We start from the raw sequence: 14,716 nt of genomic DNA on the forward strand, positions 1-14,716 counted from the left end.
GCTTCTAATCCAAGAAGCTTCTTCACCTCTTCAGAGTCCAGTTGCCTCCTGACAAAGCACCTTTGGGACAGCTATGGCCTGTTTGACCGAGAATCTCTGTAGATATTCATCTACACAATCCTCACTTTCTCCCAAAATATTAATAGACTGGGCAACCAGGTGCTTCCCTAGCATCCTACTTTCTAAGAATTTTGTCCCATGTATAAAGGCCAAATGTCAGGAAGGGGAGCTTAGGCCATAGAAAAGAATGGTTTTGTTGCATGCAAAGTCCAATCCCTATGAAAGATTTATAAGCTTACTCTTTAAACAATGAAATCAAGATCAGGCTACCCTCGCATCAAGACACAAATTAAGACATTAAGTTATTTCTTCAAATTTCAATTTCTAAATTTTAGAAGAATTTGATTGTTGGTTATGAATGCAAGGAAATAGCTAAAAGGAACCATATGGGAAGCAGATGTGATGCAAACCAATTCAATTGAAGCCAGACTTCTTCAGCCAGGGCAATTCTTCCGTGGATCCTGTTGGAAGAGGGTCTGCCAATGACAGCGCATCATGCCAGATTGTGTGGGTGTCTTGTGAAAGGGTAAGAGTCCACTGGGGATTGCAATGAAGCCAACAGCAGTATTTCAAGGTCACTACTAGATTGATAGAATGAAAAATTGCTGTTTTTAGCATAAAGTCCTATAAACAACCACAATTCCATTCTACAATCAGGGAAAATGATTAAATTAAAAAAAAACCTTCACATTAGAAGGAATGTGTTTAAACACATTAGTGTTTAAGCTATGTGGACTTCATGTCCACATAGCTTTGTGGACTAAGCTATGTGGATTTCAACACCCAGAATTCTCCAGTGAGCATGCCAGCTGGAGAATTCTGGGAGTTTAAGTCCATATATCTTAAAGTTGCAAGGTTGACAAATACTGTATTAGAGAAAGAGGAAAAATTACAGAGAATTCGAAGTACAGTACTTAAAAAAACCAGTTCCAGAGTTCTGGAGAATGCACACATGTGCACTTGTATGTACGTACACACACACACACACACACACACACACACACACAGTCACATAATTGCATTTTGGCCTCATCTTTATCTATGGTTATGTGACGCAATGTAAACTATACAGGGATAGGATAGGATAGGTTAAAATACAAATATGCCAACTTTGGACAAAGCACATATGTTTGGGTTCTATTATATAAAATACCTTGAACATATTAGGTTTGCAAAGATTAGAGTGGGTATTGTCCAACCCACTGCCTACAGCCGTGATGGTGAACCTATGGCACGCATGCCACCTGTGGCATGCAGAGCCATTTGTACCAGCATGCGAGCTGCAGGCAAACTTGCATGTGCCCGCTTCACAGCGGATTTTCGGCCTATTTAAGGCCTTTTTCAGCCTCCCAAAGGCTTGAGGAAGGCTTCTTGCAGATTTTGGCCTCATCTTTATGGCCTTTTGCAATGTTCTATGGTTATGTGATGCAATTTACAATGGTTTTTTTAACCATTTTCTGGTAAATGGCTCAACAAAAAATACCCATGGGAATATATTGGTTTGTTTAATGACTGTGGTATTTGCTTCACATGATTGACACAAAAAATGTAAAACCAAGTCCAGTCACATGGGTGCCCTGATTCATGATCTTGACTTAAGTTCTGAGCTCCAGGAGTTATAGGAAAGATTCCTACCGCATCACCCTCTCCTTCCTAGAACAAATTCATGTCTTAAGATCACAATATATGAGAAATGTTTTAGCCAGGATTTAATTATAAAACAAGTATTTCCAGAATATTGTAAAGATAAATACAATTACATGAATGTCAGAACCAGATGTAGCTGAAGTCTCTCCATTTGAATTTGACTAGCAATGATCATGAATAGTAGTTCAAAGGAAAATGCAGCTAGTTTTGTTTCATATCTCTTACATTTTATGAATATTATCGTAACTCCCAGGCCTCAGTGGCTATTAAGGAAGTACAGCAGTCACATTAGTATATGAAAGTCTGGGAACTATTTGCTCTGAATGGAGTCAGAGCCTTGAGAAACCATATTTCCTAGTGATTTAATATAGTTACAGCAGCTAGTTTGATCACTGGATCAGCTTCCTAAACCAGAAAAGAAATTTGGAATGATAAATTTCACTGTTTTTAAGGAGCACCAGTATAAGTTTCTATACATCATAATAGTGAAGGCTGAGGACATTTCTAAAGGGCAGGTATTTTTAAACAACCCCCTCCCTCTATTTATCATTCTGTTAATTTTTCTCAAATTTGGCAGCTGTAGGAATATCCAACTACTCTTGGCTAACAATTTGTTGCTAAAATTATCTTATGGAAATCACATTATTTACATTCTATTAAAATGTCTCCATTATATTTCCATTCACAGTAGTGAACGTTATTATTACAGGCTGAACTTTAGGTAAGCAATGCATAAATTCCAATTAAGAATTTTTGTGGTAATTTGCTTATTGTGTGGAATTCTCTCAGGTTCCAGAAAGACCTACTTGCAAATTCTTCATGTAGTCTAACGGATCTAATCTGCTTAACCCAAAAGCTTGACTGTCATTTTACTACTATGAATTCTATATAAATACTTCCAGAAAGCACTCCTACTCCATAGAAACCACAATCTCTATTCCAACTGGCAGTCAATTTGCATGGTTCTTATTTCCTTTATGAAATCATGGACAGAAAAAAATTGGACAATGTATTTGTATTTGTATGCAAGTCTACATAGAAAGTATGTGATGTGTTTTTCTCATAATGTCTAATTTTTCAGTTTGGCCAATATTTTAGGTCTTTAATTCTAACTGATTAATCCAGCCTGCTAAAATTTTTCATAATCTTCATGTAAGCACTGACCAACAATTTTTTTTAGAAGTTTACCATATATTTACCATAGCAGCTGTTCTATTGCAGAGGCAGATGTTTCAGGAATGCTAGCAACATATATTTAAAAAAAAATCATCTCTCTTCGATTTCCAGAGAGAGCTCTATAAATTCTGCTTAACAACCCATCAACACTGAAATTTATTCTGAAGATGGACATTTTCATGTTTCTAGTTCAGTGATCAGCCTTTTTCTAGGACAATTGAATACGGTGTTATAAAACCTATTTTTTTATCTATTTGATTGAAATGAGGTTTAAATGAAGGATTACAACCTCATCCAATGTGCTTGAAACTTTATTGGCACTATGCCCACTCGATGCCCTTTTGAGCCCTACAAAGGAGCCTGTGGAAGAGCCTCAGAAGGCATGCTATGTTGTGTGAAAGTCTACGGTTGGAGAAAGAAATTATGGAGAGGCAACAGAGATGCAAGCAGACTGTATGTAAGGATAGGTTAAAATACAAATATGCCAACTTTGGACAAAGCACATATGTTTGGGTTCTATTACATAAAATACCTTGAACATATTAGGTCTGCATAAATTATAGTGAGTGTTGTCCAACCCGCTGCCTACAGGTTGCATGCAGCTCCAAAAGATCATAAATGTTTAACATTATGTGCTTTGTATACATTAACAATATTATACAGAATTTTAAATGTCACCCAAACATCTGATTCTGCTTCAGACATCTAGCATGCATCTTTCCTTTAAATGACACAAATAAAGAGATTTGCAACCTTACAGAGGCATCGCATATAGCTTTACCCACACTTTTATTAATTTCTTATTGCTCAATGTGTTATGAAAATTAAGGATTAATTGAATTGGTGAGTTCTTGACTTAACTGCCGGAAGAAAACCAAGCTCCTTTTTGCACAAGACTACTCTTAATCCCTGTGATGAGACAGGAATACCTGGAAAATTTCTGATAACATGGTTCCATGCTGGTTTAATTAGAATATAAATGAACATATGACTGTCTTCACTAGTCTAAGAAAGAATGAGCAATCTACAGATTCTATGCTGCAATTACCTCCCATCATCTCGTTCAGACAATTCCAAGTCTGCACCAATTATTTTTAAGTCATAATTTTCACTAGTGTTAAGGATATAATAAGTGCCGTGAAGGAAGACACTGTAATTACAATCTTAAATCTCCCCCCCAAAAACCCTACATGATGAAATCCTGCCCTTTTCAGCAACAGTACAATGTTACTAGGGTAGAATAGTTTTTTTGGCAGAATTTAGGAGGCTAATTGTGGTCCTGGATCCAAATGTTTACTATTTTGGGAACAAAAGAATTGTTTTTCTACTACAGGGATGTCAAACTTGATTTCATTGAGGGCCGCATCAGGATTGTATTTGACCTCAGGGGGCTGGGGTGGACATGGCCAGCTCAACATCACTCGTGTCGGGGGCTCCTGTGGTAGCCTGAGCGCTCTGCCAGAGAAAACAGGCTCCTGGGCTCCATTTTCAGCTGTGATACCCTCCTGCAACCTTCTGCAAAAACGGAGCTGGGAAGGATTGCATGCAGCCCTCCCGGGATCCATTTCACTGGCAGAGGCACCATGGGCTAGTCCTTCACTGTTTCCAGGGTGGCCCATGGGCCAGATCTAAGCAACCCCCAGGCCGGATCCGGCCCCTGGGCCTTGAGTTTTACACCTCTGTTCTACTACAAGAAGTATTTTTGTTGACTTAATGCTGTCATGACACTGTGATCTGTGCTGGCAAAGGGCTAACTGCAAGCCCAAGTTACCTGAAAGATGTTTCTGAAACATATATTTAATATACAGATAGTCCTCGACCTACAACTGTTCATTTAGTGGCCATTTGAGATCACTTAAGACCATTTTACACACTTACAACCCATTATGGCATCCCCACAATCACAATCAAAATTTAGATGCTTGGCAATTGAATTATCTTGATTGCAGAGACCCAGGGTCATTTCCACCTTTCAGGACCTTCTGACAAGCAAATGGGGAAGCCAGATTCCCTTAACAAACATGTTGCTAACTTAACAAATGCAGTGATTCACTTAATAACTGTGGCAAGAAAGGATGTAAAATGGGGCAAAATCTATTCTATTCTATTCTATTCTATTCTATTCTATTCTATTCTATTCTATTCTATTCTATTCATAAATGTCTCACTTACTAAAAAAAACTTTGGGCCCAACTGTGATCATAAGTCAAGGACTTCCTATAGATGTTAGTCTTCAATTACAGAAAAAACCCCACTGCCCATGTTTAGTGCTATTTTTCTACCAGCACTTCATACAAATATGTGCTTGACCCCTGGTAACACTTTTTCCCCTTATTCATTAGAGAATATAGGACACTGCAGGCAAAGAAAAATACTAGAGACTGCCCAAGATCTTTTCTTCTTGCTTTTAATAGCACGTTTAATATATTTATTGCATCCATTAATTGGGACCATTTTAAATTAATTGTATGTATGTATGTATGTATGTATGTATGTATGTATGTATATTCTTAAGTTTTCGCGGGTATTTATATGCATGGTATTCAGCTTTGTTTGGCTATCTTCCCATGTCATTATAGCTGTGCTTTTAAAGTTGTAGCAACGTTTTGGCAGAACCTCAACTGCAATCATCAGGCTTGTGCATTGTGTTCGTCTGTGAGTCAGACTTTCACAGCTGTTTCTGTTTTAAATTTGGTGCTAGCCTACGCTGTGCTAGAATGGTTTTTTCTTCAACCTGATTGGTTGGGAGTCTTGGTCTTTGTTTATTGGTCTTGGAATTTGCTGTGTTCTGCTTGATTGGTGTTTCTAATATCTTCTGTCTGTTTTGTAGCTTTTTTGTCTTGATTGGCTGGCAACATTGTGTTTCCTGTATTGGAGGCTTTTAGTGCGGCTTGGCTCCGAGTAAACGGATGGCTACCATTTATTAGGAAGCTAGTTTTCATCTGGGTGCCTGGTTGGGGTGTGTTTGGGCTGGAGGTATCAGGGGGAGTCTGTTTGTGCCCAGGTGTTTGCCTGGCTTGTGGTGTGGAGATAAACACAGGCCAAGACTCCCAACCAATCAGGATGAAGAAAAAACCATTCTGGCACAGCAGTAGGCTGCCCCAAATTTAAAACTGAAACAGCTGTGAAAGTCTGACTCACAGACGAACACAATGCACAAGCCTGATGATGGCAGATGAGGTTCTGCCAAAACGTTGCTACAACTTTAAAAGCACAACTATAATGACATGGGAAAATACCCAAACAAAGCTGAAGACCATACATATAGATACCCACGAAAACTTAAGAAAACAAATATCAGACCTCTACAGGGAGGAAATAAACAGCCAGACCAAAACTTATGAGAAGCTGGAAGTTAAAAGAGCAGGAATACTATGTGACCTCAAATTCCTACGCAGCTGCAGAGACAACAATACAACACCAACCTGCTTCAAATTAACATTTCATCACAGCACAGCAGCTACCAAACATATCCTGAAAAGAACTGAAGTGGCTCTACTCACGAACGAGCTCCACAGAAAGAGATTCCAACTCGACCAGCTAAACAAAGACCCCCTAACCCTACAACTGGAATTGAGCAACAAAATCCACCCTCTACTTTGGGACAAGACAAAACAACTTACAACTTGGAGAGCTGTAACTGAAACCACTTACAAAAATGACAAACTCCTGAAGAAACTAAAGAATTAGAACATGACAAGAAAGTCCCCAACAACTCACAACAACTCACAATACAATTAGTATACAACGTTTCCAACAGAGAACTCACAAAAATAGAAACAGATGTCCTAACCAAAGGATTCAATTATGCTACAGCACCCCCCAAAATCCCCACAGAATACATCATATGCAGAGTGGAATCCAGCCTAACTAAATTAAATACAGATGAAGCTGATAGAATAAGACACCAAGTCACTAACATCCTATGCACAAGCAAACCACCCAAAAGCAACTTACACAAAAAGGAACTAAAAGCCCTGCAAGCCCCAAGGAACTACAGCAGCAGCAGCATCATACTTCCAGCAGATAAAGGTAATGCCACAGTAGTAATGGACAGAAAAGACTACAAAACAAAACTGACAGACCTACTCCAAGACTCCACATACAAACCGATAAACACTGACCCAACCACATATCTGGAAAAAATAACCAAGAAGAAAATTATAACCAGCCACATGAGCAAAGAGATCCAACAGACGATCATCCCAAGAGAAAAATCTTCCAGATGCCCCAAACTATACAGCCTCCCAAAAATACACAAAGAAGGCATACCTCTCAGACCCAGAGTCAGCTCCAGAGGAGAACCCCTACAAAACCTAGCCAAATACCTAGCAAAGCAGCTACAGCCCCATGCTGAAGCAGCAGCTTCACATGTACAAAACTCATACCACCTCTTGGAAATGAACAAAGATCTACATGTGGAACAAAAAGATCTGCTTGTAAGTTTTGACGTGGTTTCACTGTTCACTCAAGTCCCAATAAAAGAAACCCTAGAAATCATCAAAAATAAATACCAACCACCCAAACACGTCATGGAACTCACAGAACACTGCTTAACCAGCACATATTTCATATACAAAGGACAAAGATACAAGCAAATTGAAGGAGCCCCTATGGGATCACCACTGTCACCCGTCATTGCAAACCTGTTCATGGAAGAATTCAAATCCAGAGCCCCAGTCAATGCCACCCACAAACCCAAACTATGGCTAAGATACATCAATGACACATTTGTTATTTGGCCCCATGGAAAAGAAAACCTAAACAATTTCCTAACACACCTAAACAGCACACACCCCAAAATCAAATTCACCATGGAAACGGAAACAAACAAACAACTACCATTCCTAGATGTACTAATCTACAAAAAAACAGATGGCACACTAGGACATACCATATACCAGAAGAAAACACACAGCAACCGTTACCTCAACGCCCAATCCCACCACCACCCAGCACAGATAAACTCTGTGGCCAAAACATTGTCAGAACCAAACGCCTGGCAGACAAGACACACATAAAGACTGAACTATGCACCCTGTCTAAAGTACTGACAGCCAACGGCTTCCACAAAAGCAAAATCACAGGCCTGATCCACAAAAACACATTGAGACATAATGGAGACCTAAAAGATGAACAGACCTATGGAGCAGCTGTCCTGCCCTACATAAAAGGTACTACAGACAAAATCAGTAAGATACTACACAGGCATCACATCAAGACTGCCTTCAAAACAGACAGAAAAATAGCAGCCATCCTAAGAAACCCCAAAGATAAAATTGACCTGGAAAACCAAGGCATATATGAAGTCCCCTGTGCATCATGCCCTGCCACATACATTGGACAGACCAATAGAAGAATAAGTACCCGCCTGGATGAACACAAAAAAGCAGTAAAAAAGCTGGAACATACTTCCTCACTAGTCCAACACATGAAAGCCACAGGTCATAGCATCGACTTCAATGGCACCAAAACCCTAGCCACTATAGAAAACCCCAGCCACAGAATGATCAGAGAAGCCATAGAGATTGAAAAAAGACCTGAAAGCATGAATAGAAGAGATGATTCCACCAGACTGTCAATTATTTGGAAGCCTGCACTCACAAACAAAAAAATCTCCACACCACAAGCCAGGCAAACACCTGGGCACAAATAGATCCCCCCTGATATCTCCAGCTCAAACACACCCTAACCAGGCACCCAGATGAAACCTAACTTCCTAATAAATTATAGCCGTCCATTTACTCGGAGCCAGAAGCCTCCAATACAGGAACACAATGTTGCCAGCCAATCAAGACAAAAAAACAGACAGAAAAACAGACAGAAAAACAGACAGAAGATATTAGAAACACCAATCAAGCAGAACACAGCAGACTCCAAGACCAATAAACACAGACCAAGATTCCCAACCAATCAGGATGAAGAAAAAAACATTCTAACAAAGCAGTAGGCTAGCACCAAATTTAAAACAGAAATGGCTGTGAAAGTCTGACTCACAGACGAACACAATACACAAGCCTGATAATGGCAGATGAGATTCTGTCGAAACGTTGCTACAACTTTAAAAGCATAACTATAATGGCGTGGGAAAATACCCGAACAAAGCTGAATAAGATACATATAGATACCCGAGAAAACTTAACACACACACACACACACACACACATATATACACATACAGATACATAAATACATACATGTGTGTGTGTGCGTGTGTGTGTGTGATGCTTTATTGTGATATTATTTATATCTGCATGATACATATTTATAATATTTATAGTCTTTCTATACTCATGTTACACTTATTTTATTTTTTCCTGAAGTGTGATTTTTCCCTAGACTACGTGGCTATTTCATGGCTGAGCAGAAATGTATTTTCAGGTTTTCTACTCTAAATATATCGTTTTGTGAGTATCACTGGTTCTATATTAACAGTTTGAGAAATTTATGCTGTAACTGCTGTTTTTCACAAGTAGTTCACAGTATGATCAATAATAACATTGCAGGGATTTTTTCCCAGTGATTCAGGAAGCCTGTTGGTATGTTGAACTTGTAGATAAATATTCTCTCTCATATGGATTAAGTGTGAATCAGGGTCACCAAAACTAAAACCATACTTTCTATGTAAGCCATGTACAAGTATTCGATTTTCTAAATTAATAACAAAAGTGTAGGTTAAAACTGCTAAAACAAACAAATAAAATTTATTGCTTCTAGCGATGGAAGATAAAGACTGGAACTAGATCTTAGGTAGTGTGGATGAATTATTATTATTCAGTGATCTTTTCCTAAGAACTCATAAATTTTAAGTTACATTTAAATATACAATATATAGTATTGTAACTGAAAGAAATAATTGAGAACAATTGGAAGAAGGAAAATTGCTAAATAAATGGAACATAGTATTCCTCATATTCTAAGCAATTTTGAAATACTGCTTTGTACATTCTGGTATTTGTGACTGAGCAGAATCCATAAAGTACAATATTTCATTCTTATTCCAGTGCTTCTAGGAAACACCGAACAAAACAAAAAACATTCAGGCACATTTCCTTTCCCTTCCACCCAGAATTCTGAACATTCTAGTAACAGCCTTATTTTTCTCAGCTGTTATGATTGATTATGAGCCATCAAGTCAGGGTCAACTCTTAGCAAGCACATAGATACATTTTCTCCACATTGATCTGTTCCCAACCTGGTCCTTCAGGTCTTCTAATGATATAACCATCACCATTGTAATTGAGCTGTTCTGAGGGTCATCCTCTTTTATCTTGCTTAGCAATTGCTCCTCCAGGGAGATAAGTCACCACACAATATGACCAAAGATTGATAATCTGAGCTTACTCATTTGTACCTCAAGTGAGAATTCTGAGCTGTTTTGTTTAGTAATCATTTATTTTTAGGCCTTCCATGGTATTCTAGGAGTCTTCTCTAACGCCAAAAAAGTGTAATACTTTTTCTATCCTGCTCCTTCAAAGTCAAACTTTCACTTCAATAGGTTGTCACAGGAAAAACCTTTGACTTCACATTTCGATCTTTGTAGGTACAGATACATCAGGGCATCTGAATATCTTTTCAAAGGCTTTCATGGCTATTCTCCTCTCTCAAGTATTTCTCAACTAGTGGTTCTTCTACTGTTGACAGTTGATCCTAAAAGGGAGAAGCTATCTACCACCTCAATATCTTCTCTGTTAAATTGAAGCCTGCTTTTTATATATGTTGTCATTAGTTGGTCTTCTTTATATTTCATTTAGTCCCATTTTTCCCTATGCTTGCTCCTTGACTTCCATTACTAGAGCTCATAGAACTTTTGCGTATTCCACCACCAGAGTTGTGTCATCAGCATAAAGTAGGCCACTGTTTTTATCTCTCCCATTCTGAAACCATGCTGATCTTCTTCCAATCCAGCCTCCCTTAATATATATTCAGCATACAGGTTGAGTAACTAAGGGGAAAGCCTACAACCTGATTCTATTCCTTTGTCAACCTGCTTTGCCACATTCTGTCTGGCCTGTGGCCTCCTGACCTGTGCATGGGTTTTGAATGAGGATGAGATGTTACAGGATTTTCTAGAATTTCCGAACCATTTGATCATACATGACAAATGTATATCCACGGCATGGCCATGTGCTTTCAGAATAATTAAAACCTTTGACTAAGAATGGAAAGGAATTAGCTATTTTTGTAAAGCACATTCCTTTTTTTCAGTTACACTAACAAAATTAATACTGAACTAAATTCTTGATTTGGCATTTGCAGCTATTGGAAATTAAAAAAAAAAACACCATTGAAGCAAAAAACAGTTGAAGCATTTTTTTAATGGCCACTGGACATCGGTTGAAAATTGTTGTTTATATTCTTAATGTCCTGAGTACTGTCCAGAATGACTTTAAGGGTTCCTATATGTCAGTGTTTCTCAACCTCAGCAACTTTAAGATGTGTGGACTGTAATTCTCAAAATATCCCAGCATGTCTGTCTGGGGAATTCGTGGAGTTCAAGGCCACAACTTAAAGTTGCTGAAGTTGAGAAATACAGCTTTAGCAATCTGGCACCTTGAAAAGGTATGGACCTCTAGTTCCAGGATTCTCCACCAGCAAGCAACCAGCAAGCGGGCTAGAATATTCTGGGAGCTGAAGTCCACACATCTTAAAACAGCTGGGATGTGATATAAGCCTTACCTCAGCTTTAAACCTACTTAGCTGATCTTTCTTCCTGCGTCTATGGCTGGAGGAAGAATGAAAGGGGGGGAGAGAGAGAAGATTGCAGTTTAACTTTTCTCAGAACTAATTAATGTAGAAAGGTTTTGTGAACATAATGCAGCATAGTGCACTTTAGGCCAAATCTGACTTTGGAAAATGGATTTGATGGATTTGAATTAAGTCCCGATGAAAACACTTAAAACAAGTTTATCCAATATTTTGCACAAACTTCTGTTATTTCTGGAAGTGATTCAAAGCCAGAAACAATTTACTTAGATTCCAAATGGTCAGTAGAATTTTCCACAAATATTTCTGAGATTTCAGAAGCCAAAACCTCTGTATTTATGGGCACTAGTGTATTATATTCGGCAATATAATCAAGCCTGAAATGTTTATCGTTGGTTTCTTCTAGAGTAAAAGTACGGGGCATTATATATGAGATGGTAAAAAAAAACCTTAAAACACAGCTGTCAGTTTTAATTTCCTATATTATAAATTAAGCATAAAGAAACAGCCACTAAGGATTTAATCTCATTTACTAAATTTAAATAATTTGAGTTTAAACCCTCTCTGAAAGATCCTTCTAACAGATATTCTTTTGCAGCATTTTGAAATATTTTGGGAGTTTTGTGGGATGTCTATGGAGATTCTCAGTCATCCAGGTCACTGTTGTCCTTTTAAAAAAAAGAAAAAGCACCTTTGGGAGCTTTGTGGGAATTTCCCAAGATAAAATACTATCACCAGCAAAAAAAACAGGAACCCCTGTTATAACACATCAAGCATCTGAACAAAAGCCTCTCTCAATCGTCTAAAAAACAGAAGTTATATACAGAAACGGAGCTATTTTTCATCCAACTGAAACAGAAGCAACATTTACTGAACCTCGGAAATGTTTTCAAAAATAATTTCTTGTGGAGATGCAGATAGGGCATACTTAACAACCATTCTTTCAGTGACTGTTCGAAGTCTGAATGAGGTGCTGAATGTTTCCTAGTATGATTTGATTGCTTATAGCAATAGCAATAAATATACCGCTTTATAGTGCTTTGCAGCCCTCTCAAAGTGGTTTACAGAGTCAGCCTCTTGCCCCCAACAATTTGGGTCCACATTTTACCCACCTCAGAAGGATGGAAGGCTGAGTCAACCTTGAACCTGGTGGGATTCAATCTGCCAAATTGCAGTAACAGTAGCTTGCAGTACTGCACTCTAACCACTGCTCCACCGAGGCTCTATTTTTGTACCCTATGACTATTATTGAGTCTTGTGATTCTTGACGAATGTATCTTTTCTTTTACGTACACTGAGAGCATTTGCACCAGGACAAATTCCTTGTGTATCCAATCACACTTGGCCAATAAAGAATTCTATTCTATTCTGTTCTGTTCTATTCTGTAACAATGAATGTTAGCTATGACAGGTCCCCAAAGTTATGACTCTTGCAGTGCCCCTATATGGTCACATTATCAAAATTTTGCTGCTTGGCAACCTGCTTGCACTAAAGAACACAGGGGTGCTTCAACTCCTCTCTCATCTATCCCGCTCTCTCTGCCTTTCTGGCTGCCCTTGTTCTACTTGCCCTGCCAGTCCTACCATTCTCAGCTGACTTTCATAGTCTTCTTCTTCCCAGTATGACAGTAAGCGCTTTGGACAACCTGCAGTCCAACTGGGAATGGCTTGGATTGAGGTGAGTCCTCACATAATGATCGGTGGGATTCAGTTAACAACTGAAATGGAAATTGTCAGGACTGCTGTTGTTAAGTGATACAGTCATGTGATATTGCAATTTACAACTGCATTGCTTAATGATGGAATTTCTCGTCTAAATTACTGTTCGATATGCTCAATTGTTGAATAGGTTTCTGCAAAGAGAAGTGTAATGTAAATGTAATTTACATCAGTTTTGAACTATAAAATAGTTGGCATCATACTTTAAGAAGTTAAAAGAAATCAGAATAACTAAATTAAGTGTCAAGAGTCAATGATTATCATTGGAGGAGATTCTCATAAACTGCTGGGATACTGCGAAGCTGAACTGTCTAATAGGTCCCTTCCCACCACTGCAATGGACTCCTTTAAACCCCATTAGGTAGCAATTTATCTATGACAAGGGACCACATACTGTTCCTGCTGTAACCAACCAAAGCAAAAGTTAAATAATGTCAACAGCCTGCTGGGACCAATATAATATGTTACAGACCACTGTTGCTATAAGCTGTTCTTGACATGGTGGGTTTTGCATGTAGAAGTTACCTCAGTAGGTAACAGTTCCTTATCTCTGGTGGACCTCAACATTAACATTGTCACCTCAAATAAGGCAGAGTTAATTTTTTCTCAATTACTTTTCAAGAGCCGTATGAAAGATATGAAAGACTGCTGAACTAGTTAGCTGCTCAAGAAAATGAAACTACTCTTATTCCCTAGGTAGTCTTGATCGATGTTTGTGTTGGGAGAAATTTGGTGAAGAATTGTAATATCTCTATTTGCTCCTTTCACCCAACTAAGTCTACGTAGTCTACGTAGAACATGCCAAATTAATTCTATTATCCAAGATCAAATCATCAGAGTTTATGCTTTTTTCATTTTCATCAGTTATACAAAGATACCACCACAACTTTAAAACTTCTTAATAAAGTAATAAATTTGAGGTAGCAACATTTGGAATAACTTACTAAGTATCTCTCCTCTTGCCTCATATTTGGAGTACGGATCATGTGGTTCTGCTCCCCTCTCCAGTCTCCAAAACGGCGAAAAAAATAGTTAGATAAAAATCGATTGATAGGATCTCTAATAATATTGATGTATACTGGTTGGTCTCCTCCAAATCTGGCAAACAAAAATAAAGAAAAATCAGAAAACTGCAAACAGAACTTTTTAAAATTCAAAGGGTGTCAGAAGAGAACATATACGAGTAGAAATTAGAAGTAAAGTAACCATTGGCAAGAGATAAAATGTTTTTAAGTTTGAAGATAACTAAATCAGAAATTTAAATAGGCACATCAAAAAGAATGTAATAACTATTTCAATGTATTTTTATATTGAACTTAATGTAGAATAACTTATCTTACCAGGTAGAAGACAGTTTACTGTAATATTAATTTAATTCAATAGGATACTCTATCCTATTTTATAAAGT

General features: G+C 38.1%; 1 protein-coding gene across 1 annotated transcript in view; it reads right to left on the minus strand.

Annotated features, from left to right (window-relative positions):
* The window catches only part of UST (uronyl 2-sulfotransferase), a 110,909-nt gene that overhangs the window by 28,913 nt on the left and 67,280 nt on the right, over positions 1-14,716 (minus strand). Inside the window, exon 5 of the mRNA XM_026705406.2 lies at positions 14,253-14,406. Coding sequence (XP_026561191.1) covers positions 14,253-14,406 — 154 coding nt within the window. The remainder of the gene's footprint in view (positions 1-14,252; positions 14,407-14,716) is intronic.

This window comes from Pseudonaja textilis, chromosome 1 (genome assembly GCF_049901715.1).
Source record: "Pseudonaja textilis isolate UNSWEBS1 chromosome 1, rPseTex1.2, whole genome shotgun sequence".
Taxonomy (NCBI): Eukaryota; Metazoa; Chordata; class Lepidosauria; order Squamata; family Elapidae; genus Pseudonaja; species Pseudonaja textilis.